The sequence below is a fragment of the Symphalangus syndactylus genome, chromosome 18 (assembly GCF_028878055.3).
Source record: "Symphalangus syndactylus isolate Jambi chromosome 18, NHGRI_mSymSyn1-v2.1_pri, whole genome shotgun sequence".
NCBI lineage: Eukaryota > Metazoa > Chordata > Mammalia > Primates > Hylobatidae > Symphalangus > Symphalangus syndactylus.
The window spans coordinates 84,876,306-84,901,818 of record NC_072440.2 but is presented as its reverse complement, the minus strand read 5'-3'; the positions used below and the strand labels follow the sequence as shown (position 1 = coordinate 84,901,818).

General features: G+C 48.8%; 2 protein-coding genes across 26 annotated transcripts in view; both read right to left on the bottom strand.

The window, feature by feature from the left end:
- Nucleotides 1–115: 115 nt before the first annotated feature.
- On the bottom strand, nucleotides 116–14,229 carry MPV17 (mitochondrial inner membrane protein MPV17). Of its 17 annotated transcripts, none has more exons than XM_063623874.1 (8): nucleotides 14,151–14,229; nucleotides 13,549–13,623; nucleotides 3,618–3,778; nucleotides 3,299–3,391; nucleotides 3,113–3,208; nucleotides 2,837–2,869; nucleotides 2,524–2,576; nucleotides 116–605 (listed from the first exon to the last, which is right to left on the bottom strand). In XM_063623874.1, exons 2-8 carry the CDS (start codon nucleotides 13,616–13,618, stop codon nucleotides 536–538), a joined length of 576 nt encoding a protein of 191 aa, XP_063479944.1. In that variant the 5' UTR covers nucleotides 13,619–13,623; nucleotides 14,151–14,229; the 3' UTR covers nucleotides 116–535. The 17 variants fall into 17 exon arrangements, with proteins under 17 accessions (XP_063479944.1, XP_063479950.1, XP_055108217.1 ...); XM_063623880.1 differs by having other exon boundaries at nucleotides 3,167–3,208; XM_055252242.2 differs by having other exon boundaries at nucleotides 3,618–3,733.
- Nucleotides 14,230–16,954: 2,725 nt separating this feature from the next.
- GTF3C2 (general transcription factor IIIC subunit 2) overlaps nucleotides 16,955–25,513 on the bottom strand; it is a 34,096-nt gene continuing 25,537 nt past the window's right edge. For 4 of the 9 annotated variants that reach the window (XM_055252190.2, XM_063623833.1, XM_063623838.1 and 1 more), the window contains exons 11-19: nucleotides 25,193–25,218; nucleotides 24,874–25,003; nucleotides 20,538–20,682; nucleotides 20,278–20,439; nucleotides 20,001–20,088; nucleotides 19,619–19,747; nucleotides 19,187–19,339; nucleotides 18,275–18,382; nucleotides 16,955–17,994 (exon numbers count right to left, since the gene is read on the bottom strand). In XM_055252190.2, coding sequence (XP_055108165.1) covers nucleotides 17,776–17,994; nucleotides 18,275–18,382; nucleotides 19,187–19,339; nucleotides 19,619–19,747; nucleotides 20,001–20,088; nucleotides 20,278–20,439; nucleotides 20,538–20,682; nucleotides 24,874–25,003; nucleotides 25,193–25,218 — 1,160 coding nt within the window. In that variant the 3' untranslated portion in view covers nucleotides 16,955–17,775. The remainder of the gene's footprint in view (nucleotides 17,995–18,274; nucleotides 18,383–19,186; nucleotides 19,340–19,618; nucleotides 19,748–20,000; nucleotides 20,089–20,277; nucleotides 20,440–20,537; nucleotides 20,683–24,873; nucleotides 25,004–25,192; nucleotides 25,219–25,513) is intronic. The other 5 variants (XM_063623834.1, XM_055252191.2, XM_063623835.1 and 2 more) reach the window with 3 other exon arrangements.

The window sequence follows — 25,513 nt, the reverse complement described above, 5'->3', positions numbered from 1 at the left end:
GAGTGAGACTCTGTCTCAAAAAGATTGGGCTTGGTGGTCTCTTGGCTTCTTTCCAGCTCTAGAAATGACTCCCCAATAGTTTTCTGCTTAAAAACTTACTCATTACCACTGCAGATTCCAGATTACACATTTAATAACATATTTACTGAGGCACCATATAAAGGGTTCCGGGAGTCTCTAAAGAGCTGGAGCTACAAGAAGGCTAGACAGGGTTAGAGTAACAAATGTGTCTATGAAGAGTGGGGATGAGTGGCATTTGCTGGGATATGGGTGTAGAGTTGATAAGGTCATGAAGGTTCAACAGATATTTATGGAGTGCCTAGTATGTGGTGGGAATAAGACTATTATCAAGGGCTCTAAAGCAGTCAGTGTAAATTTTAGAGTGAAGAGGGGCATTGCAGGGTGCTAGTCCTCTTAAGCTCTGACCGGCAACCCAAACCCATGGAAACTGGTGTGCCCACTTTGAGGAGGTTGTCTGACCGTTCCAGGGTCAAGCTGCATCACTGCAAGGTGGAAACGATGGAGTGAGGCAGGCTTAGAGCCGATGTGCCTTCCAGGACAGGTAGGAGTTCCAGATAACAGCAACACATTGGACAACGGCCAACCTAAGGAACAGGAATAACACAGTGAAGAGGAGGAAGGCTAAGCAGTGAGCAAGGGCTGGAGATGGGAGCATGAAATGGCAAAGGAGGGATCATGTCAGAGGATTGGCAGGTTTACGTCTCTTTCCTTCAGCACCTTTTTTTTGAGATGGAGTCTCCTCTGTCGCCCAGGCTGGAGTGCAGCAGCACAATCTTGGTTCACTGCCTCCCGGGTTCAATCGATTCTCGTGCCTCAGCCTCCCAAGTAGCTGGGACTACAGGTGTGCTCCACCACACCTGGCTAATTTTTGTATTTTTAGGAGAGACGGAGTTTCACCATGTTGGCCAGGCTGGTCTCAAACTCCTGACCTCAAGTGAGCCACCCACCTCGGCCTCCCAAAGTGCTGGGATTACAGGTGTGAGCCACCACACCCAGCCCCTTCAGCACCCTATGAAGGGCCTGTGTGGCTTGGACTAAAGGACAACTGACTCAAATTCTAGTGCCATCCCAGAGCTCTGTTTCCTGGCTGAGAGCCTCAAAGGCTAAATATTCAGCGGCTCTCTTGCCATGCGTACCTCTGTTAATCACAGAAAGGGCCCCTATCTGGGCCCCTTCTAAATTCATTGATCTGTCTTATACCAGCTGAGATTTCATCTTCCAAAATGTACAGACTACCCATATAAAGTAGCATCTTTCTGTTTTAAATTAATCTTGCTCTGGTTTCAAAGAGTGTTGCAAAGGACCCTAATGTTTAGGATTTGGTTCATAAGTCTGTATTCCTTTTTTGTTTTTTGGGTTTTGAGACGGAGTCTCGCTCTGTTGCCCAGGCTGGAGTGCGGTGGCAAGATCTTGGCTCACTGCAACCTCCGCCTCCCAGGTCCAAGCGATTCTCCTGCTTCAGCCTCCTGAGTAGCTGGGACTACAGGCACCTGCCACCACACCCAGCTAATTTTTTAATTTTTGTATTTTTAGTAGAGACAGGGTTTCACCATATTGGCCAGGCTGGTCTCGAAATTCCTGACCTTGTGATCCGCCTGCCTCAGCCTCCCAAAGTGTTGGGATTACAGGCGTGAGCCACCATGTCCAGCCTTTTTATTTTTATTTTTTATTTTTTTTGGAGACAGGGTCTCACTCTGTCACCAGGCTGAAATGCAGTGGCACAATCTCAGTTCATAGCAACCTCTATCTCACGGGCTCAAGTGATCCTCCCAACCTCAGCCTCCCAAGTAGCTGGGACTACAGGCACATGTTACCATGTGCCTGGCTAATTTTTTGTATTTTCTGTAGAGATGAGGTCTCACTATATTGCCCAGGCTGGTGTCAAACTCCTGGACTCAAGCAAACCTCTTGCCTCAGCCTCCCAAAGTGCTAGAATTACAGGTGTGAGCCACCGTGCCCAGCCAGCCTGTATTCGTTTTAGCTATGCTATTCATGTACATTTTGGTCCTGTTCCCTCTGAAGCGTTCCATATTTTCGCGTTCCCACAATCCTTCACCTTCAAGCATTTGAACCACACATCTTCAGTTCCACTATCTTTTTGGGTGCAGTTCAGCAACTGTCTTTATCATGAGTGTCTGGCCAGGCTCCTACTTGGCTTTCTGGTCTACCTCTCTGTCTAACCTAGGCTGCAGCACCCCAACCACTGTCCCTCCAGATATGCCATCAAAGGCGGAGCTCAGGTGGGATGGAGACAAGGGTGGTAGAAGCAGGATCCTCCCTAGGGAGATGAAGAAGGTCAGTGGGCAGACATTCTGGGACAGTTTCTGGAAATGGCAAGACATTCTGAATAACACGCTTGGGAATCTGAGAAACTCTGATCACGGTTCAGTGTTCCGTTTGGGGGTCTAACGTAGCTCAAGGTTGAAATGAGAATCATTTTGTCTCCAACTGTTGTTGGTAACATGGGCCTTCCTTGATGGGTGGGGTAGGGGTGCGACATACCTGTAATGAAGGGGGACCAGGTAGAAGTTGGCTAACTGCACAGCAGGCCATAGCTGCAAGAGAGAATGTAAAGGTTGGTGGCTGCCCCACCACCTGACCCCAGACTCACTGTCTTGCCTGGCCCTACCCCAACTTCTGCACACAAGAAAAAGGTGAACAATTGGGTGATGGCTTCCCTACTTATGGTGCCCATCCTGGAAATGAAAGAGTAATCCCAACGGAAGGGTTTCCCATGTCAGGAGGACCCCCAATCCCAGGACAGTTCTAGACTTAAGGAAGCAGGAGAACAAGCAGTTGAGGTGTCAGCTCTTACATAGTAGTTCGTGATAAGGGCATCAGGATAATCCTGGGGAGACAGAGAAGGAACAAATTAACACTTGCACCTCCAAGCAGCTCCCACTTCCCAGTGTGTCACACACAGACTTGGGTTCAAAGAGCACATTCCTGCACCATAACCCTCAGCTCCTCTCCTCCATGGCCTGGGACTCTACCTGCACTTACCCCCTTCTTTATCCCTGTAAAACCTGTCTCCTTCCCCTGGGCTGTCAGCCTGCCAGCCAGAGACATTCTCCACACCTGCCCAGCTCACCCGCTGTAGTTTGGCCCAGTTGTCCTGGGCTGACAGTCCATTAAGTGCCCCTACCAGTGGGAGAAAGCAGCCTAGAAAACATGGGGCAAAGCCCCCCTAGGGAAGAGAAATTAAAGTCCTATGAGTGCTGAAATCACCACCTACCCCCAATACAGCTCACCCTCCCCACTTCGTTCTCCTGCTCACCTGATCCAACAACATCTTCTTCAGTGCATCCACCTTGGTGGTGCCAGGGATGAACCGATCCAAAACCTTGTACCAGCCTCCTACCACAGGACCCTGGAAGTAAACCCCAGATAGCAGCAGGCTGCAGTGAGGGAGCACTAGGCCTCTACCTCACTAAGCTCCCCGCCCCAAGTATCAGAAAGCCTTAGGGGAAGTGGACACTAAGAAAAAAGAGGGCAGCAGGTTGGCTTAGGTGTGAGAGTCCAAGGGAAGCCAAAGGATGGCAAAGAACTAAGACCACTGTTGAGTCCACTGAAGCCCTGTTGAGGGGAAAACTTACCACAAAGCCACAGCCCAGGGACACCATGGTCAGAGTCCGGCCTCTCTGGTGTTCCTGCAGACCCCGCCTCTCCACCAGCTGCTGTGAGATAATGTCACCCAGGCCCATCAGGGACCCTATGCAGGGTACACAGGTGTTGTCAGGACATCTCCTGAGATGGGCTGCCATTCCAAGGAGGGAGGGACATCTGCTGACCTCCACTGAAGCTCTGGTACTCTGAACCCCAGGACTTCATTCTGGAAACAAATGACTAGTCCCTTCCTGCTGCCTCAAAGCCCTCATCTCCCCAATGATGGTGACACCTCATGTGTATTCTGTCAGAAACTGGGATGAGCAGACCCAGGTCTAGGAACTTTGCATTTAGCAGTAAAGGGAAGTCAGAGTCAGAAAGTATAGAGAGAGGAAGGAGAATTTAAGGCCACAGGGCTGAGAACCACAGACTGTCAGAATCGAAAGGGGCTTTAAGATAATTTAATGCAAACCACTTATTTTAGAGGTATGGAAACGAAGTCCAGGGTCCCACATAACCAGTAGGTGCAGGGCTAATGCAAGAACCAGGTGGCTGGATTCCCAGACACTGTTCTTTCCAGGACACAGCACAATGAATAAATCATGTGTAGAATGGTAGGAAACCCTGTTTTCTCCCCCAAGCCCAATGGAAGACCCTGCCAACAGCTTTCACCTTGGTCTAGGGGATCTCTATTTGTAGAGAACAGCAAAAATAACTTTTTTTTTTTTAAAGACTGAGTCTCGCTCTGTCGTCCAGGCTGGAGTGCAGTGGCATGCAACCTCTACCTCCCAGATTCAAGCGATTCCCCTGCCCCAGCCTCTCAAGTAGCTGGGACTACAGGCACCCACCACCATGCCTGGCTATTTTTTGTATTTTTAGTAGAGATGGGGTTTCGCCATGTTAGCCAGGCTGATCTTGAACCCCTAACCTCAGGTGATCTGCTCACCTCAGCTTCTCAAAGTGCTGAGATTACAGGCATGAGCCACTGTGCCTGGCCAGAATAACTCTTTTTCTAAAACAAGAGTGCCGGCCTGGAATGGTGGCTCACACCTGTAATCCCGGCACTCTGGGAGGCTGAGGCAGAAGGATTGCTTGAGCTGGAGTTTGAGTCCAGCCTAGGCAATATAGCAAGACCCGACTTCTACAAAAATTTTTTTTAAACAATTAGCTGGGCATGGTGGCACGTGCCTGTAGTCCCAGCTACTCAGGAGGCTGAGGTGGGAGGACTACTTGAGCCCAGGAGGTCGAGGCTGCAGTGATCACGCCATTACACTGCTGCCTGGGCGACCGAGCAAGACGCTATCTCAAAAAGAAAAAAAAAAGTAATAAAACAAGAGTGCTCAAATGGTCATAGGCAGGAAGATGACTGGTTGAGCTGGTAAGAGTCTCCACAAGAAAGAGTCTTGGCCACCTCTTAGCACAATCAATCAGCTAAACCGAGATTTCCCCCATTCACAACCTTAGATTGAGTTGGCAATGGATATAGTGGCCATTTCCCCTCCAGGACTCTGCACCTGCTTCCCTTGCCCTAACTGTACAGATACCCCACTCCAAGCAGCCCGATTTAGACACCCACACCCAGCAACTATAACAGAAATCATCACTGTTTACAGAGCCCCCAGTCCGTTATGGTGGCGTGATGGTTTCTAGCAAATACACACTTACCAGGCCACTTGGGAGTGACCATATGATTTCCAGCTCGCCTATCTCACCGAGTAATGAGAGCCCCCCTCCAGACCCGCAGTCACACTGTCCCTGTGCCCTCAATTAGCACTGGGCAAACACATCCTTCTGCCCCATTCCTTGGCCTGGAGCTGGCTCTGACGTCCATGCTGGCTGCACACTCACTGCTGCGCTCTTCCTCCACACCCTCTGCCTGGCCCTGCCCCTGAGCAGCCTAGTCAGTGGCAGCTGGGTATGGCTGAGGGCTGGGGTTGGGGATGGGCACCTGGGCTACTGGCCATGGAGCAGCTCTGGGCACCCCCAGTCCTGCCTCGTCTCTCCCTGAAACTCCCAAAGTGGTGGGGGTCTTCCCAGAACACTGCGAGACATGACCTTCCAGGGCCAAGGATAGAATCCTAGACACCTTTGTATCCCATCCCCCCACCATACAGCTAAGCGAGCCACTGGTAGGTGCTCAGAAAATAAAGGAAAAATGTCAAATGTACTGTCCCAAACAGCAGGACAACTCTGAGAAAGGACCTGAAGAACTCTTAAGTCACCCAAAGGTCCAAGTCGGGTAGAAGGTGCGAGGACGTCGGGGGAACTGCAGGTTTGCTCCCACCCCCAAGCAATCAGCACCCGGTTCCCTATCCCTCCAGTCAGGGACGAGAGGGAGCTGCTGCAGCCCTGCAGAAAGGGAAGAGTGCTGCCAAGAAGGCCAGGGGATGGTGAGGCAGAAAAGGCAGTCCTTTCTCAAATGAAGGGACCAACAGTGTAATGGTCTACTTTGGTAAGGTGTTTACAAAATACTCTTAAACATTTAATCTTCACAAAAGATCTGGGAGGTAGGTGGTCACACCTCCATTCATCCATTCGTTCGTTCATTTTTGAGATGGAGTCTCATTCTGTCCCCCAGGCTGGAGTGCAGTGGTGCGATCTCCGCTCACTGCAACCTCCGCCTTCCGGGTTCAAGCGATTCTCCTGCCTCAGCCTCCTGAGTAGCTGGGATTGCAGGTGCCCACCACCACACCTGGCTGATTTTTGTATTTTTAGTAGAGATGGGGTTTCACCATGTTGGCCAGGCTGGTCTCGAACTCCTGACCCCAGGTGATCCACCCGCCTTGGCCTCCCAAAGTGTTGGGATTACAGGTGTGAGCCACTGCACCCGGCCTACACCCCCATTTAATGATGAGTCTTTGAAAGATGAGGTGACTTGGTAAGGAGTGCAGTTGGAACTGAACCCAGGCCTTCTCTCAAGGAGGACCAAGGAGGCCAGGGTATTCCTGGCATGGGCTGAGATGGGATCAGAGGTCGGCGGCACCAGGAGGCCCCTATGGCTGCTCCCCTGCTGGGTGTTCTAGCTCAAGTGAGGCCCCAAAGGGCCTGCATATCAAAGGACATTCCCTAGACTAATGCACTTCCTCTCTGGCTTTACTCCCCCAAATTCCATCACTCTGCTCCTTGTCACCTCGTGGGGATGGCAGACAGCAATATTCCAGGGAAAGAAACAGAGAAGTGTGTGTTTTCACTCTTCATGACTCGCCAACAGTCACACAACAGGCTACAGGCAGAGCTGGAATGAAAAGCCAAGTCCCTGACTTCTAGCCCCATAGTTCTGGAAGCCTGCAGTCTTGGAGAAAGACGGATTCAAGTCCCCCAGACTGTGCCCATCAAGCCTGAGGGACTACCAAGTGACAGGGCAGCAGTAGGGGTGAGTAGGTGGTATGTAGATCTGCAGTCCCTGACAGTTCACTTCAGAAGAGCAGCTCCAGGGATTCCTTTGCCCACAGATGATCAGGCCCCCTGTGCCTGCAGCAACTCCAAGGTGGTATAAGGCTTTGGAACAAGCATAGAGCAAGCCTGCTTTTCCAGCCCAAGTGACCCTTTGGGCAGGAAGGACCCAGACATTCAGATTCCTCATCCCACATTTCCCAACCCAGAGCCCAGACCCAAACCACCCCAGCCTCTGGGAGATCTCCTGGATATATTTGGTTGGTCTGGACTCTCCAGTGCTCTGGGCCCCCTCCCCTTGGACTTGTTTCTAGGGAGTTGGGACTGGGGGCCTGCAGACACATAATGGCCAGAGGCCTGATGGGGCAGGGCTAGGGGCTGCTGGGCAGTGATGCCCAATGACAGGCTGGGTGTGGAGCCCAGCGAGCAGATGCTGGCGCAGGTGTGACATCATGCCCCTGGGTAGGTGCCAGTTCTCATGCCGTCACTCCCGACCAGATCCAGCGACCAGGGGGAAGGGAGCCTGCCTCAGAGCAGATCGATTTGGGACCACTTCCTGCCCACTAGTGGAAAAGCCCCAACTTCCACACCCTCTTCCCAGGCATGGGCGGGGTAAATTCCCTACTTCTCCTATTTTGTTCCTCTACTTACTTTTGTGGCTTTTGAGTTTCATGTGCAGAAGGCAGAGGGGCAAGAAGTGGCTTCTTGGAATGAGGAGCAGGAAGCATGTCCTTCAGTCCAGGAGGCCTGGGTCGGCAGGTATAGCTACTGGCACGGGGCCAGCAGTGCTGCCTTCCTCCCCAGAAATCTGCAAACATTAGTTAGCTGCCTAGGGTAGGGGCTCAGTCTGGCACAGAGCCCAGAGGGAGTGGAAGCCCAGCAGTGGGAGGGGAGTGGATCCTCTGGGATTATTCTGAATGCTCTCCCATTTCTGACCTGAACCCATCCTACTGCTAGAAAATGAGACAAAATGGGTAGTTTTGCAGCTTGTCACGTATCTAAGCTCAGATCAGCTGGGGCTGCATTCAGCATCTGGAGGCTCCAGTAGTCTCAAGTGCAAGGCAGTGTGGTGGGCAGTGCCCTAGGTTATAACGCCAGCTCAACCACTGACTATCTGAGACCTCAGTGCATGACACTCCCACTCTTGCCTCAGTTTCCTTCTCTGCAGTCTCTTGGGCTGGACGGGATTGTCTGTAAGGCCGATTGAGCTCTCATACCCTGGCTTAATTCAGACTCCAGGGAAACCAGTATTTGTAGGAGCTCAGCTGCTTCCGCAGCAGGACCAAGTAGACTAAGATGGATGAAGCTCGGCCCTGGGCCCACTGGAGAGTGGAAAGGCCCTCAAAGAAGGAAGGGATAAGGCTGACTCACACTCTATAGAACATACAGCAAACCTTTCCCCAGGCTACCTTGGTCCAGACTCTGGCTTGGCCAAAACTGGTACACTAGACATTTCTTTTGAATCATTTCAAATGTTCTTGATTCACCTATCTCTTACTCCAGCCATTACTGCAGTTCAACTGGATAGATTCTTGCTTCAGGCCTATGCCACACCTGGGCCTTTGCTATTGATGGCTTCAGTGACTACGCATGTGCAAACTAGTAGCGGAAGGGAGTTATCCCATGAGGTGAATCTTTTTTTTTTTTTTGAGACAGAGTCTCGCTCTGTCGCCCAGGCTGGAGTGCAGTGGCACAATCTCAGCTCACTGCAGCCTCTGCCTCACGGGTTCAAGCAATTCTCCTGTCTCAGCCTCCCAAGTAGCTGGGACTACAGGCACCTGCCACCACACTGGGCTAATTTTTGTATTTTTAGCAGAGATGGGGTTTCGCCTTGTTGGTCAGGCTGGTCTCAAACTCCTGACCTCAGGTTATCCACCCACCTCGGCCTCCCAAAGTGCAGGGATTACAGGCGTGAGCCACTGTGCCTGGCCTTTTTTTTTTTTTTTTTTTTTTTCAGAGTCTCGCTCTGTCGCCCAGGCTGGAGTGCAGTGGCACGATCTTGGTTCATTGCAACCTCTACCTCCTGGGTTCAAGCAATTCTCCTGCCTCAGCCTCCTGAGTAGCTGGGATTACAGGCATGCGCCACCATGCCCGGCTAATTTTTCTATTTTTAGTAGGGACGGGACTTCACCATGTTGGCCAGGCTGATCTCGAACTCCTGACCTCAAGTGATCTGCCTGCCTCGGCCTCCCAAAGTGCTGGTGAGCCACCATACCCAGCCTGGGGTAAGTCTTTGGAATCTTTGACCAATGTGGGATGGGAGTGGCAGATAAAGGTTTCTTAGTTTCTCTAGAAAATAGCTATTCATCCAGACAGTCCTAAGGAGTATTTCTTTTCTTTTTTTTTGGAGATGGAGTCTTGCTCTGTCACCCAGGCTGGAGTGCAGTAGCACGATCTCAGCTCACTGCAACCTCCACCTCCCAGGTTCAAGCAATTCTCCTGCCTCAGCCTCCCAAGTAGCTGGGATTACAGGCGCCTGCCACCATGCCCAGCTAATTTTTGTACTTCTAGTGGAGACGGCGTTTCACCAGGTTAGCCAGGTTGGTCTCAAACTTCCGACCTCAGGTGATCCGCCCACCTCAGCCTCCCAAATTGCTGGGATTACAGCGTGAGCCACCACGCCCAGCCACTTTAAGAAGTATTTCAAAAAGCTTCTCAGTTCCAAGGGACTGAGCAACTGCTGCCCTTAGCAGTGGCTAATTCAATAATGCATCCTTAAGAGTGGCTCTCCCTCTTTCCCTCCATGGGATCACTTCCTACTACCTAACAAGGTATTTGCACATAAGCTTTAGGTTCTACTTTCTGGAACCCAAGGCTAAGATGGTTATCCATGTTCAGATTATGGCAAGTGGAACAAACCTAACCCAAACGCCACTATAAAAAGAATATAGCTTGAGCAATATGGCAAAACCCCATCTCTACCAAAAAGCAAAAGAAATTAGCTGGGCATGGTGGTACAAGCCCGCAGTCCCAACCACTCGGGAGGCTAAGGCAGAGGATGCTCTGTTGCCCAGGCTGGAGTGCAGTGGCACAGTCACAGTTCAGTATGGGATCATGCCACTGCACTCCAGCCTGGGCAACACAGCAAGACCCTGTAAAAAATAATAATAATAATAATAATAACAACAATCATAATAATAAGTAGTTTATTGTGCCTGGGTTGCCAACACTCATAGAAAGAACCAACCTGTTGAGTCTTTAAGTTCATTGAGCATTTAAAAACATTTCCAGGTGGGGTGCAGTGGATCACACCTGTAATCCTAGCACTCTGGGAGGTCAAGGTGGGCAGATCACTTGAGGTCAGGAGTTCAAGATTAGCCTGGCCAACATGGAGAAAGCCCATCTCTACTAAAAATACAAAAAAGTAGCCTGGTGTGGTGCTGTGCACCTGTAGTCCCAGCTACTCAGGAGGCTGAAGCATGAGAACTGCTTGAACCCAGGAGGTGGAGGTTGCAGTGAGCTGATATAGCACCACCGCTCTCCAGCCTGGGCAACAGGGTGGCACTTTGTCTCAAAAAAAAAAAGAAGAAAAAAAGGCTGAGCTCAGTGGCTCACGCCTGTAATCCCAACACTTCGGGAGGCCGAGGCGGGTGAATCACGAGGTCAAGTGTCCGAGACCAGCCTGGCCAAAATGGTGAAATCCCGTCTCTACTAAAAATACAAAAAATTAGCTGGGCGTGGTGGCGCATGCCTGTAATCCCAGCTACTGGGGAGGCTGAGGCAGGAGAATCGCTTGAACCCGGGAGGCGGAGGTTGCAGTGAGTCGAGATCACGCCACTGCACTCCAGTCCGGGTAACAGTAGAAGACTCCGTCTCGAAGAGAAAAAAAAAGAAAAAAAATTTCCAAAACTTTTCACAGTGATACTCCTATACTGACCCTGTGAGGTCATATAACTAAACTCAAGCTTTTTTTTTGTTGATTTTTTTGTTTCTTTTTGAGATGGAGTTTTGCTCTTGTTGCGTAGGCTGGAGTGCAATGGCATGATCTTGGCTCACCGCAACCTCTGCCTCGTGGGTTCAAGTGATTCTCCTGCCTCAGCTTCCCAAGTAGCTGGGATTACAGGCATGCGCCACCATACCCGGCTAATTTTGTATTTTTAGTAGAGACAGGGTTTCACCATGTTGGTCAGGCTGGTCTCAAACTCCTGACCTCAGGTAATCTGCCCACCTCGGCCTCCCAAAGTGCTGGGATTACAGGCATAAGCCACTGTGCCCGCCCCTTTGCCCCTTTTCTTTTCTTTTTTTTTTTTTTTGACACGGAGTCTCGTTCTGTTGCCAAGGCTAAAGTGCAATGGCACGATCTTGGCTCACTGCAACCTCTGCCTCCCGGGTTCAAGTGATTCTTCTGCCTCAGCCTCCCAAGTACCTGGGATTACAGGCATGTGCCACCATGCCCGGCTAATATATATATATATTTTTGAGATGGAGTCTCACTCTGTCGCCCAGGCTGGAGTGCAATGGCGGGATCTCGGCTCACTGCAAGCTCTGCCTGCCGGGTTCATGCCATTCTCCTGGCTCAGCCTCCCAAGTAGCTGGGACTACAGGTGCCCGCTACTATGCCCAGCTAATTTTTTTTTGTATTTTTAGTAGAGACGGGGTTTCACCGTGTTAGCCAGGTTGGTCTCGATCTCCTGACTTCGTGATCTGCCCGCCTCGGCCTCCCAAAGTGCTGGGATTACAGGCGTGAGCCACTATGCCCAGCCCCTAAACTCAAGTTTTAAAAGAGGAAACTAAGGCTCAAAGAAGCTTACTGACTTGTCCTGATTAATGCACCTACTAGGTGCTATGGTTTTAAGATTCAAATCCTGGTCTTCTAAGTCTGAAATCTTTGTACTGTTTTCCAGTGTGATGAGCTATCCCACGTGACCTTAGGAACTACTGTGCTGGGGTCCAAAAATGGCTCAGTGAACTAAAGCCACTTTCACCTTTTATTTGTAGTTTGATCCAAATACAGTGAACAGCAGGGAGGGAAAAGTCTGAATGGTCTGAAAAAGTCTGGGAAAAGAGGGAGGCTACATTTTGCTTCAGGGCTGAGCTGAGACATCAGCATAGCCTCAGGAAGACTGAGCCTGCGGAGCTGAAGGGCTCCAGCACCAAGAGCCCAGAACTCCAGCCACATGTCGGCACCTAGGCCTCCTTGGAGCTCTAGCTCCTGCCCTTGTCAGCTGCAGATGCCTTAGGTAGGGAAATATAAGGACTCTTTGCCTCCCTATTCTTGATGACCACAAGGGGGAACCTTCCATCTGGCAGTTATGGGCCCTGAGGGAATCTAAGCCTGGGCAAAGGGCCCAGCGTGTCAATTCCCATCACAGCCACACTGTCCAGCATGAGTCACCACACACGCAGCTAGGTGAGTCATACAGGCGAAAAGACACTGAGGACAGGATGAGAGGTGGTTGGGCACCAGAGACTGGAGGGGGGCCCAGGGAAGGGCCAAAAAATCCATCTCCTGGCCATTCATGCAGTTAAATTTCTGTGCTGATGTAGGGCTATTCTGGTCACAGGATCCCTGTTCCACTCTGGCTTTCAGTAGCCCCCAATCCCTTCCAATAGTCCTCTTCTCAGAAGCCCAGTCATCACTAGAATCCTGTTCCCCTCCTCTAAACATGGGCAAGACCTCATCTTAATGTGATCACTCTTTGCACCCCAGTGTTCTAAGGCCTTTTGTCATTCCTCCTCTAAGACTTACTTATCTTCGTGCCATCCTCTTACATTAGCTAACTTGCAAAATGAATATGGTAACAAATGCAGGTAGGTCACTGCATTACCTCTGTGAGGTTAGTACTCAATCACTGCATTTGGAATGACTGGTATCTGATCACTCCAAATGGATCAGGATGGAGTGATCAGATGCCAATATACTAACCTTGGTTAGTATATTGTTTGGAGATACATATTTAGGCAGTAAATGATAACAAAAGCAAATGAATGATATAAACAAAACTCAGGAAATTTTGGGTGAATTATGGAGAGGCGCTCAAGAGGCCTCAAAGCTGATTACTGACACAGGAGTGTTCAGTTTTAATGCCATTTAAACTGTACATACACGTCTTAATCATTCTTTTGTATGTTTCACAATAATAAATACCAAGAAAAACTGGGGTAAGAGTCTTGATTCAGCACTTATTAGGTGATCGAATGTGGACTCAAGTAACCCTCCTAGCTCACACACCTTTGTGGGGGCCCTATGCCATAATGTATATGAAAATGCTTTACATACGGTAAAATGTTTTCCAAGTTGAGGCCTCCTGGGGCAATGCCTGTATCCTTCAGGACTGACTGTTCAGCTTTTTGAAGACTTTGAAATCCTAAAACCCTACTGCACAGCTTGGCCAACTATGCATACCCCCTAAAAACAGCCTTAGGGACCACCCTCCAAAACAGACTGGGGACAGTGTAGGATCAAAGACAGCCAACCCTTCGAGAGAGCTGAATAGAAACAGGAAGCGAGGGTGGTGCAGTGGGGCAAGCCTCTGGCTTCCCAATCAGTCTGCCCTGGTCCCACTCAAGTCCTAGAGGGACACTCACCAGCTGTCAGGACCTGTACTTTCCACGGGTGAGCAGCCAGGGCCCGCTGGTATGCCCGCCAGAGTGCCATGCTTCCTGTCAAGCCAAGAGGAGAGGGGGTCACCCCCACTGTCCCTCTCCACGACTAAGAAGCCACCTGACATTCCCTTGTGCCCACTCCCTTCCCCTTCCCACTTCCAATGTGACTTAAAGGGGCAGAGGCCACATGAGGGATGCTTCCCAGACTGCTTCCTGTCGCAGGAGTCGCCTTAGACAAATGGGGAAGAGAGAAAGGCTGTGGGAAGCTATGGACTCCTGGTAGCAGCCACCAGCCACCCCACCCTCAGTCCTGAAGCCAGACCACCTGGTGGCCTCCGTTCCCGACAGAGACACTAATGAGGACAGCTTTGCTCTGGCTTCTACCCAGAGCTTGGATGCCTCAAAAGATATCTTGGTCCGTCTCCAGATTCAGACTTGGTTGGAACCAGTTTGTAACCTTCGAGTCCAGCTCCAAACCGAAAATAGGGCCCGTCACTGCCCGGATATAGGATGACCACACACCTTGTGGGCACTCATGGCTTGCGACGCTTTGAGCCAGAGACCGCAGATCACCCGCCACTCACCTGAGCGCGAGCTGGGCGCGGAGCCTCCCTCCCACGTGACAGGCTGGCCTAGGATCTTCCGCCACAAGTCCCGCCCCTTCCTCCCAGCGTCCTTTGGATTACGCAGCCAGGACAGGAATGGGGGTGGGCCGAGCCATGAATACCCGTGGAGAGCGGCCTAACTCGGCCACACACTCTGTGAGCGACCCCCTTTTCCAGCTGGACTGTGCCGGACCCTGGTGTGGGGCCCGCCAGCCATATTTCTCACCTGAGTTCGACCCTCTGCCTCCTCCTGCCCCTTCTCTCCCCGCGAGGCCCGGACCTCTCTCAATCCGGTAGTCTCATTGTTCAGCCCACCCTCCCCGCATAACTGGCCACAACTACGATCCTTGTCTCAGCAATCGTAGTTAGGGAACTATAAGTTATAGTTAAGTGCGTGTTTTGTCTCTAGGTTCTTCATTGGCCTCAACTGTGAGCTCATGAGTGGGTAAAACTGGGGTCGTTCATATTTGTCGTCCTCATAGCAACTATTTCAGTGCTTTGCCGCAAACAGCCACTTAAGAAATACTGCGTATGTATGATTCTTCCACAGAAAGCATTGGAATTAGAACCTCAGAAGACATTAGGTATTGGCTCCCAAACTAACGGGCTGTGCAGCCTTTGTCATGACTAGACTTGATCTTAAAGCTCTGCATCTGTAAAATGAGGGAGATTACACTATTGACTTTCCAAACTCAGCTCCTCAGTTCTAGGGATTTTTCAGATGTTTGTGTGTGGGGATGAGAAGGGCAGCATTACTAAAGCTGCTTCTCTCTTCAACTTTTTTTTTTTTAAAGTATGTACTTCTCAAAAGACCCATTTTTAACAACGGGGCCCACAACTGCATGTTTGAAAACCAGTAAGCTAGGTGACTTCTTAATCCCCTAACAGTTCTAACATTCTAAGAGTCTGTGAATATAGAGCAATATCCTTTCTAGAGCGTTGGAAATCTCTACAATATCCCTGGCAATGGACTTGTCAGGCTGGCAGGCTTTACTTATCTCCAGGGAGCCCACGTCAGGAGGCACACTCTTTCAGGCTCTCTACCTGCCCAGCTCCACCCCCAATTTACTCAATTCCTTTATGATTAAGGCAGGGAGACTCCTGCCACAAATCCTGGAGAAACAGAGTAAGGAAGCAAGAGAAGTCAATGTCACAAACATTTAACTAAAACGCTATTTGCAAAACAGCATGCTAGAGGAGTAAATTGACAAAAATATAATAGGAGACCAAATGTGGTAGGCTGTAAAGTTATATTCTTAAGTTAGACTGAGTTCAAATTCCCAGCAACACCACTTACTAGTTATATGACCTTGACCTTTAACAGACAGCTTACCCTCTCCAACTCTTTTAAGTAAAATGGCAATACCTACCTCATACAAGTGACATATGCAAGTGCTTAAAATGGATCAAGTGCTTAATGCTTGTTTATCCTTTTTCCTTCCTTCCCCCTTGGGAACACAAGGAAGGGAGACTATTTTTTACTCGAGAAAACTGGGAAGCTCTTTGGTGAAGGTGGAATTTGAGCTGGGACCTTGAAGGATGAATTGAACTCAGGTGAAGATGGTGGAGACTCTGGCGAAGGCAGGAGTATGAGAAGAGGAATAAAGGTAGAGAAGTGTATGAACAATGCATAGTATGAAGTGGGTATATTGGGAGGGAGGGTTAGAAAGAGAACAAGCTTCTGGTAGAGAAAAAGAACAAGGTCAAGACTAGGGCTGAGACTCAGTTGCAGAAGCAGGGCTGCCAGCACCAATCTACAGCCTCAAGTGTGGATCCCCAGGTCTCATCTTTTCTACCACTGAAAATAGGAAGGGGGCTGCCCTGCAGAATTGAGTAAAGCTTCTCTTCGACAGAAGGCACTTGCCTAACAGCTCGAAAAACAAAACTGGCTCAATGTGAGCTGGATCCCAATAGGGTAGTGCAACACTTGGCTTCTTTGCACTGACATGGGTTGTGGTCTCTGCTGTTGATAGACTTGGGTTTCCTCCAGGTCTGTTTTCTCATCTGTACAGGATAGGGGCTGAACTTTTTTTTGAGACGGAGTCTCGCTCCGTCACCCAGGCTGGAGTGCAGTGGCAGGATCTCGGCTCACTGCAACCTCTGCCTCCCAGGTTCAAATGATTCTTCTGCCTCAGCTTCCCGAGTAGCTGGAATTACAGGTGTGCACCACCACACCTGGCTAATTTTTTATATTTTTGGTAGAGACGGGGTTTCACCATGTGTTGGCCAGGCTGGTCTCGAACTTCTGACCTCAAGTGATCCGCCTGCCTTGGCCTCCCAAAGTGTTGGGATTACAGGCGTGAGCCACCACACCTGGCTGGGACTAAACTTCTTGATCGCTTCTTCTTAAAGAGGATTTTCTGACAGATGATAAAGTCCCTACACCACATATTTGGCCAGTCTAGAATGCCAGAGGGTTTTGTCCCAGGTAGGCACTGATCTCATCTCCACTCTCTCCAAAAAGCAGCTGCCTGTTTTTTTCTATTTCCTGAGGTCATCTATTTCCCTCCAAACCCCAGCCTATACTCCTAAGCATTTCAAGACCATGGTTTGCCTATTTCTCATCACTGGGGTGTGTCCTTGCTTAGGAGGCAGTATCATAGTCACTGTGAGTCTGCAGCATCCCACAAGAGGACTCTAACAAGATGAGATATAACAATACATTACTGTACCTGGGTTCTAAACACCTCCTATACATAGAACTGAAGTAGGTAAACATTCTAATGAGTCAACAATGTGACAGTATCATGAAGGATCAAAAATCATGACGTGTAAAAGAATGGTTGAAGTAACTGAAGATATTTAATCTAGAGAAGATTTGGGAAACACATGATAGCTATGGTTAAATACTTAACAGGGCAATCACAGGGAAGATGACTAGATTTCCTAACACCCATGAGTGAAATTTATAGAAGTATACTCTCTGACTTGATACAAAGGAAGATTTTAAAAAACATGACTGTTCAGGAGTGTTCAAGTAGGGTCAGATGACCAGTGATTGGGAATACTTTGTAAGCGGGAGCAAGTAAGATCTGAGCCACTGTTCTATCGGTAGGGTGTCTGTGGCATTCCTTGGTCAAAGAAGTACTCTAAGCAACTTCAGTCTCACAAATTACTATCACCCTCGTGGGCATACATGATGGTTACCCTAAAGAGGAAGTTTCAGAAGGCAGTAATATTGGATCCTGGAATAGTCAGACAGGAGCCTTCATGCAGATACCCTTTTCAGTTCTCCATACACCCATTCACAAGTGGTCGCAAAAACACCCAGTACCTTTACTTGGCTTTACCCACTTAACAATATGCTCAATATGAGCAGTTTGACTCCCAAGCCTAGGTCAGGCCTGAGTGTTTCTCATGAGCCATAGTCTTAGGCTGAGGAGCCTTGAGAGTTGGTGGAGGGAGAGCCCCCCTGCCCGCAGGGGGCTGTGATCACAGAAGTCTGTAGAAAGAGTGGGATCTAAGGAGTCCTGGGGAGGCAGGCCTAAAGGTCCAGGCCTGGCATGATCACTGTCCAGGGAAGGCCCCCAGTTCCTATGGCTCTGTGCATAGGGGCCATTTGTTCTTGACCGACTTCACTCCAAGGATCTGGTGTGGGCCAAGGCTAGGGAGTGGGCAGAAGGCGATGGCTGGTTGGAGAGAAGCCAGGCCGTCTAGTGGGGGAGGGTGGTTGGAACATGGCATTGAAGTGGGCTCGGCTTTCAAGCTGCATACGGTGGCCCAGTGGGGAGGCGAGTCCACGGACAAAATGGATTCGAACCAGCCCTGACTGCCCCCCAGATACCAGCCATCCATAGGAGTCCAGGTTTGGGCTGAAACGTACCTGTGAAGAGAACAGGAAACAAGAGAGATGCTCATGGGTGGTGCTTTAGGGTGACTCCTAGCTGTATGAACAACAAAAAAAATGAGCCACAATCTGAAAGGACAGGACGATGAGGGGTGAGAGAGGTAAGAATGAGAAGCCAGTGAATGAGGTACGTCTGTCATGCTCTGGAGGAGGAGGAGGTTGTCATCTGTGTAACCTTTTCATCTCCCACTTCATCAGCCCCAGGCCCAGAACTGGGGGGAAATGAGAGTGGAGGGTGGAGAGGATGAGAGACTACCTTATGAATAGCCTCCAGCTGCAGCCTGTCCAGGCAGAGTTGAGAATGCCCCTCTCCCTCCTGCATGCGCAGCATTGGTTCTCTACGGAGCAGATCATGGAATGAACCCTGGGGAAGGGAAATGGAATAGGAGAGAGAAAGTGAGAGCCTCGTTTGTTTGTTTTGAGACGGAGTCTCGCTGTGTCACCAGGCTGGAGTGCAGTGGTGCGATCTTGGCGGCTCACTACAACCTCCGCTTCCCAGGTTCAAGTGGTTCTCCCGCCTCAGCCTCCTGAGTAGCTGGGATTACAGGCACCCGCCACCATGCCCAGCAAATTTTTTGTATTTTTAGTAGAGACAGGGTTTCACCATGTTGGTCAGGCTGGTCTCGAACTCCTGACGTCAGGTGATCCGCCCGCCTCAGCCTCTCAAAGTGCTAGGATTACAGGTGTGAGCCACTACACTTGGCCCTTTTTTTTTTTTTTTTTGAGACGGAGTCTTGCTGTGTCGCCAGGCTGGATTGCAGTGGTGCGACCTTGGCTCACTGCAACCTACACCTCCTGGGTTCAAGTGATTCTCCTGCCTCAGCCTACTGAATAGCTGGGACTACAGGCACACGCCACCACGCCCAGCTAATTTTTGTATTTTTAGTAGAGACAGGGTTTCACCATGTTGGCCAGGATGGTCTGGATCTCTTGACCTCGTGATCTGCCCAGGTTTCACCATGTTGGCCAGGATGGTCTGGATCTCTTGACCTCGTGATCTGCCCGCCTAAGCCCCCCAAACTGCTGGGATTACAGGCACAAGCCACTGCACCTGGCCGAGGCTCCTTAGTTTTACATCTTTGTGCTGAACTCAGGATTGCGTACTATACAAAGACTAAAGTTTTCTACCTTTTCTAATACCACACCCACTCTCCTGGCCTCAGCTTACCAAATCTGTGTCTTGAAAGAGCAAGTAGTGATGGTTGACAGTTTCAGTATAAGTTCGAGCCTTGGGAGGGTTGGGGACCCCAGATGAAGCAGAAGAATGGTCTGGACCTTCAGGACTGTCCTGATATGGTATCAGATCTGCTTTATATATAGGCTGGAAAGGAAACCATGAAATTAGGTTCTATAATACTCAAGACAATAAAAGCAGAGGAAAGTGGTTTGGGCAGGAAAGGCTTAAAGATGGAAGAAAGTAGTATCTTTCAATATATGCTCAGATGTAGTAGGGTAGGGAAGATTATACACAACTGTGTGCTAAGATTTTCTGGGATAATATCAGGGCTGGGAGACCTAGCACAAATTTGTACTGTACCAGAATTTGGGAGGGCATGTGGGTTAGGATCCAACAGCTGCTGTTAGATGTTCATATACGTACAAATCTTCGCTCTACAGGTCGCTTGACATTTATCGGATTCAGTGCCATATCTGGTAATATAGCAGCAATGAGCTCCCCGGATATATCTCCTGCAGCTATTGTCCCAAGCCAGTCGGATCCTGAAAGACTCTAATAGAAAGAGACAGATTTCATTCATTCATTCATATATTCATTCAGAGCTATGAACTGGTAACAACTGCAAAGTCTGAGAGACAGACACACAAACAAAAATGAGTTTATCATAACCGACAGCCCTGATGATAGTTACCACGTACCTATCTTCTCCTTCTACCCAAAACTACCGCCTCTTTCTGACTACTAATAGTGCATAAATAAGCCATTTTCCTGTGTAATGAAGACTGCAAAAGAAAGGGGGGCTCACCCAAACGGTGCCTTTTCGAGGAGCAGTGAAGTAGGCCTTGAAACCAAGGTAACCAGCGTCAATATAATGAATCCCACAGAGTCCATAACTGTTAAAAGAGAAATAAATTTAAACCTTCCTTTTCTTTAGATTCATTTCTTCTCCTTAACCTCTTCCAGAATTTAAACCACCTCAGTGAACCAACTCTCTACCCTCCTCCCCCCACAACAATCTGGCACGCTTTGCACTCCAACCCTTAGGGCCTGTCCCTAAAGGTCCTATCTCCATCTTGCCGTACGAGGCATAGCAGTTGTCCTGAGCCACAGTGACACCATTGTAAGGGAGCAGCCAGGCCAGTTCTGTACTCAAGAAGCGCTTGATAGAGTTTATGGGTTCGTAAGGTCGTCGAAGGTCCCAGAATTTGATTTTCCGGTCACTCCCCGCAGAGACAAGGAAATGGCTGTAAAAAGATGGGAGAAGGTCAAATCTGAACAAATCTGGAAAACTCAGCCTGCCCCAGTCTTCACCTTCCCCCTCCAAACACCACCTATTCCATACCTGTTAGCTTTGCACCATTGAAGGGTACGCACAGCCTGGTCATGGGCTAGGAAACACTGGAAGGGGTAGAGCTTTAAGGAGCCATCAGAGAGCCGTATCCGCTGCAGGGGTGAGTTAGTGGGAAGGTTCCAGAAAACCACCATGCCTGAAATAGGGACAGAATGTGTGAGCATTAAAAGCAAGTTCTCTCTTCCTTGCTCTAATTTCTTTCTCTGGGCTCCTAGGACCTTTGTCTTCTACCCTCAGATCCAAACCACTATGAAAGGATGTGGGGATCCTGATTAGCTATCCAACACTCCTTCCAGGGCTTAAAGACTCAACCTGATATTTTAACCCCAATTCTCATCAACAAAAAAGTAATAGCTTTGTCTGGAATCTACAGTTGAAAAATGATAGGGTGAACACACCTAGTGCAGAGAGTAGAATGCACCTCTCTCTACTCCCTATAAATAAAAGTCAACAGACTTTTAAAAAGCATAGGCGGGGCACACGGTGGCTCATGCCTGTAATCTCAACACTGCAGGAGGCCAATGCAGGTGGTGGATCACCTGAGGTCAGGAGTTCGAGACCAGCCTGGTCAACATGGTGAAACCCCATCTCTACTAAAAATACAAAAAATTGGCCAGATGTGGTGGTGGGTGCCTGTAATCCCAGCTACTTGGGAGTCTGAGGCAGCAGAATTGCTTGAACCCAGGAGGTGGAGGTTGCAGTGAAATGAGAGTGTGCCACTGCACTCCAGCCTGGGTGACAAGAGCAGACTCTGTCTCAAAAAAAAAAAAAAAAAAAGAAAAAAAAAAGCATAAGAACTCTAAGAAGCCAGGCGCAGTGGCTCACGCCTGTAATCTCAACACTTTGGGAGGCCAATGCGGGTGGATCACTTGAGGTCAGGAGTTCAAGACCAGCCTGGCCAACAAGGTAAAACCCCCGTCTCTACTAAAAATACAAAAAAAATTAGCCAGTGTGGTGGTGCACGCCTGTAATCCCAGCTACTCGGGAGGGTGAGACATGAGAATCACTTGAACCCAGGAAGCAGAGGTTGCAGTAAGCTGAGATCACGCCACTGCACTCCAGCCTGGGAGACAGAACGAGACTCCATCTCAAAAAAAAAAAAAAAAAAAAAAAAAAAAGAAAGAAAGAAAATGTTTGCTAACTCTGCCCCAAGACAAAGAGAACAGGCAAAAAGTCAAAAGCAACACAATGTTGCTAGGTGCAGTGGCTCATGCCTGTAATCCTAGCACTTTGGGAGGTAAAGGCAGGAAGAACACTTGCACCCAAGAGTTTGAGACCAGCCTGGGCAATATAGTGAGACCCCACCTCTAAAAAATAAAACAAGGCCAGGCATGATGGCTCATGCCTGTAATCTCAGCACTTTAGGAGGCCAGGGTGGACATATCACCTGAGGTCGGGAGTTTGAGACCAGCCTGAACAATATGGTGAAATCTCATCTCTACTAAAAATACAAAAATTAGCCAGCTTTTGGTGGTATGCACCTGTAATCCCTGCTACTCAGGAGGCTGAGGTGGGAGAATTGCTTGAACTCGGGAGTTAGAGGTTGCAGTGAGCCGAGATCGTGCCACTGCACTCTAGCCTGGACCCCAGAGACCCTGTCTCAAAAAAAATAAAATAGCCTGGTGTGGTGGCGCATGCCTGTAGTCTCAGCTACTCAGAAGGCTGAGCCACTCAGGGAATGAATGCAGCACCTATGAACCTTTCTTGAAAAAGTTTGTTGACGATGAATTATAGCCATGCAATATAAATAATTCAGCAACTGGAGGGGAGACTAAGATAAATGGACTGGCAGAGGCACTCAAGTTCAGGAATTAAGAAAGCAGAACAGCATCAAGAATCATGTACCTTGACAATGTAAGAATAATACCACCAAAAGAAAAAGAACATGGCGAAAGGGATGATAAAAAGACGTGTTAAGAGTGCTAATTTCCTTATTTTCCCAGCAGAAAGTCTACTTATATCTAAAAACAACACTGTCATTTTGTTTTTGAAACAGAGTCTCACTCTGTTGCCAGGCTAGAGTGCAGTGGCACGATCTTGGCTCACTGCAACGTCTGCCTTCCAGGTTCAAGCGATTCTCCTGCCTCAGCCTCCTGAGTAGCTGGGACTACAGGCACGCGCCATCCTGCCCAGCTAATTTTTGTATTTTTTAGTAGAGACAGGGTTTCACCATGTTGGCCAGGATGGTCTCGATCTCTTGACCTCGTGATCTGCCTGCCTCGGCCTTCCAAAGTGCTGGGATTACAGACATGAGCCACTGCACCTGGCCAATAACTGTCATTTAAAAATAACAATCTAGGCCAGGCATGGTAGCTCACATTTGTAATCCCAGCACTTCAGGAGGCTGAGGCAGGCAGATCACTTTGAGCTCAAGAGGTGAAGAACAGCCTGGGCAACATGGTGAAACCCCGTCTCTACAAAAAATACAAAAAATTAGCCAGGCATTGTGGCTCATTCCTGTAGGCCCAACTACTCCAGAGGCTGAGATTGGAGGATCGCTTGAGCCCAGGAAGTCCAGGATGCAGTGAGCCAAGATCTTGCCACTGCCACTCCAGCCTGGGTGACAGAGTGAGACCCTCTCTAAAAACAAAACCAAACAAAACCTAATAACTCCAACTACTTAATATTATTTGTAATTTATTTATAGTCCTTTTAATTCTAAAAGTATCTTTGAGGAACTAGTGTCACTTATAGCGAAGGAACATTCATCAGGAGCTTAGCCAATATTTCAGTCTGACTTTAGTGTCTTTTTATTCTATAAAATTGATATAATTAAATTTAATATTTTATTTTAGAATACCTTACACAGTATGATCCCATTTTTTATTCATTTATTTATTTAGTTAGCTAGTTAGTTAGAGATGGGGTTTCACCATGTTGCCCAGTCTCCCAACTCCTGGGCTGCGATCCTCCTGCCTCAGCCTCCCAAAGTGCTGGGATTACAGGCATGAGCCACCAGGCCTGGCTGATCCCATTTTTATAAAACTCTTTCTTTCCTCTGATCTTTTTATTTTTATATATAAAGAACTGCATGAAATGATGTTCCTCATTTTTTAATTTTTTTAAAATTTTATTTTTTAATTTTTTCTTTTTTGAGACGGAGTCTCGCTCTGTCCTTCAGGCTGGAGTACAGTGGCGCCATCTCGGCTCACTGCAAGCTCCGCCTCCCAGGTTCACGCCATTCTCCTGCCCCAGCCTCCCAGGTAGCTGGGATTACAGGAGCCCGCCACCACGCCCGGGTAATTTTTTGTATTTTTAGTAGAGATGGGGTTTCACCATGTTAGCCAGGATGGTCTCTATCTCCTGACCTCGTGATCCGCCCACTTCGGCCTCCCAGAGTGCTGGGATTACAGGCGTGAGCCACTGCGCCCGGCCTAAAAATTTTATTATTATTATTATTTTTTTGAGATGGAGTCTCCCTCTGTTGCCAGGCTGGAATGCAGTGGCATGATCTTGGCTCACTGCAACCTCCATCTCCCAGGTTCAAGCGATTCTCCTGCCTCAGCCTCCCCAGTAGTTGGGACTACAGGTGAACTCTATGACACCCAGCTAATTTTTCTATTTTTGGTAGAGACGGGGTTTCACCATGTTGGCCAGGATGGTCTCCATCTCTTGACCTCATGATCCACCCACCTCAGCCTCCCAAAGTGCTGGGATTACAGGTGTGAGCCACTGCACCTGGCAAAATTTTATTATTTTTAATGATGAGGTCTCACTAGGTTGCCCAGCTGCTCTTGAACTCCCAGCCTCAAGTGATTCCCTCCCATCTCGGCCACCCAAAGTACTGGAATTATAGGCATGAGCCACCACACCTGGCCGGCATCTACTTTTTTTTTTTTTTTTTTTTTTTTTCAGACAGGATCTCACTCTGTTGCCCAGGCTGGAGTGCAGGGGTGTGATCTCGGCTCACTGAAACCTCTGCCTCCCGGGTTCTCAGGCCTCAGCCTCCCAAGTAGCTAGGACTCCAGGCGTGTGCCACCATCCTGAGCTAATTTTTTGTATTTTTTTTGGTAGAGATAGGGTTTTGCTATGTTGGCCAGGCTGGTCTTGAATTCCTGACCTCAAGTGATCTACCTGCCTCAGCCTCCCAATATGCTGGGATTATAGGTGTGAGCCACCACGCCTGGCCCAGCATCTATGTACTCTTAATTTTTTTTCTGGGTAGAAATAGTCTAGTGACTTATTTCTTTGTATTTTTTTTTACATTGCTTGAATATTTCTAACTATGTGTCCAGTATTGAACCACCAAAGAAACAACCAAAAAACAAGCATATATAAAAAATTTAAAGAGCAATAGTTCCTTATGTTTTATTTTGTTATTTTTTACCATTATAATATCCAGCAGCTAGGTGTTGGTGGGGCCTGGTAGGCATCCAGGCCAGGCTAAGGCACTGACCACACTCAGAGGGGTCTGTAGCTTGCATAGACCCCACCTGCAGAGTTGCCACACATTGTACCTGCAGGGAAAGAAGAGATGGGACTAGGGTTAGGGATACCTACACTGTTTGGAACAAAAGCTCAAATCAATGTTTAATCCAGCAGGATGAGGGTATTTTTCAGAAGTATAAGGAGACTCACTGTGGAATCAGCAAGGTGAGGCTCTAAGAAGATGGAGCCTCAGCTAAGGTAGCAGGTTCCTCACTCACCTTATATATGGCAGGCTTCACTGCATCTGTGAGGGAAAAAGAGCAGTAACTAACTCTATGGATCCCAAGGACTCAGCAGGTCTTACTCTGTCACCCAGGCCCGAGTGCAGTGGCATGATCATGGCTCACTGCAGCCTCCAACTCCTGGGCTCAAGCAATCCTCCTGCCTCAGCCTCCCAAAGTGCTGGGATTATAAGTGTGAGCCACCATGCCTAGTCAGGCCTTGTTTTTTTTTTTTTTTTTCCTTTAGACCTCCTCTGTGGACACAGGCCTTGCTCTTAAATCAGCAACCAATCCTTTGAATAATGACGTTCCCTTATC

What these genes read in the sequence shown, in the direction of transcription:
- MPV17 (XM_063623873.1), bottom strand. Translation starts at nt 13,618, where the DNA reads ATGGCACTCTGGCGGGCATACCAGCGGGCCCTGGCTGCTCACCCGTGG. An exon ending in AGAAGATGTTGTTGGATCAG is followed by an intron (nt 3,209 to 3,298) that starts GTGAGCAGGAGA and finishes TCTCTTCCCTAG; the next exon opens with GGGGGCTTTGCCCCATGTTT. An exon ending in ACTGGGCCAAACTACAGCGG is followed by an intron (nt 2,870 to 3,112) that starts GTGAGCTGGGCA and finishes CTGTCTCCCCAG; the next exon opens with GATTATCCTGATGCCCTTAT.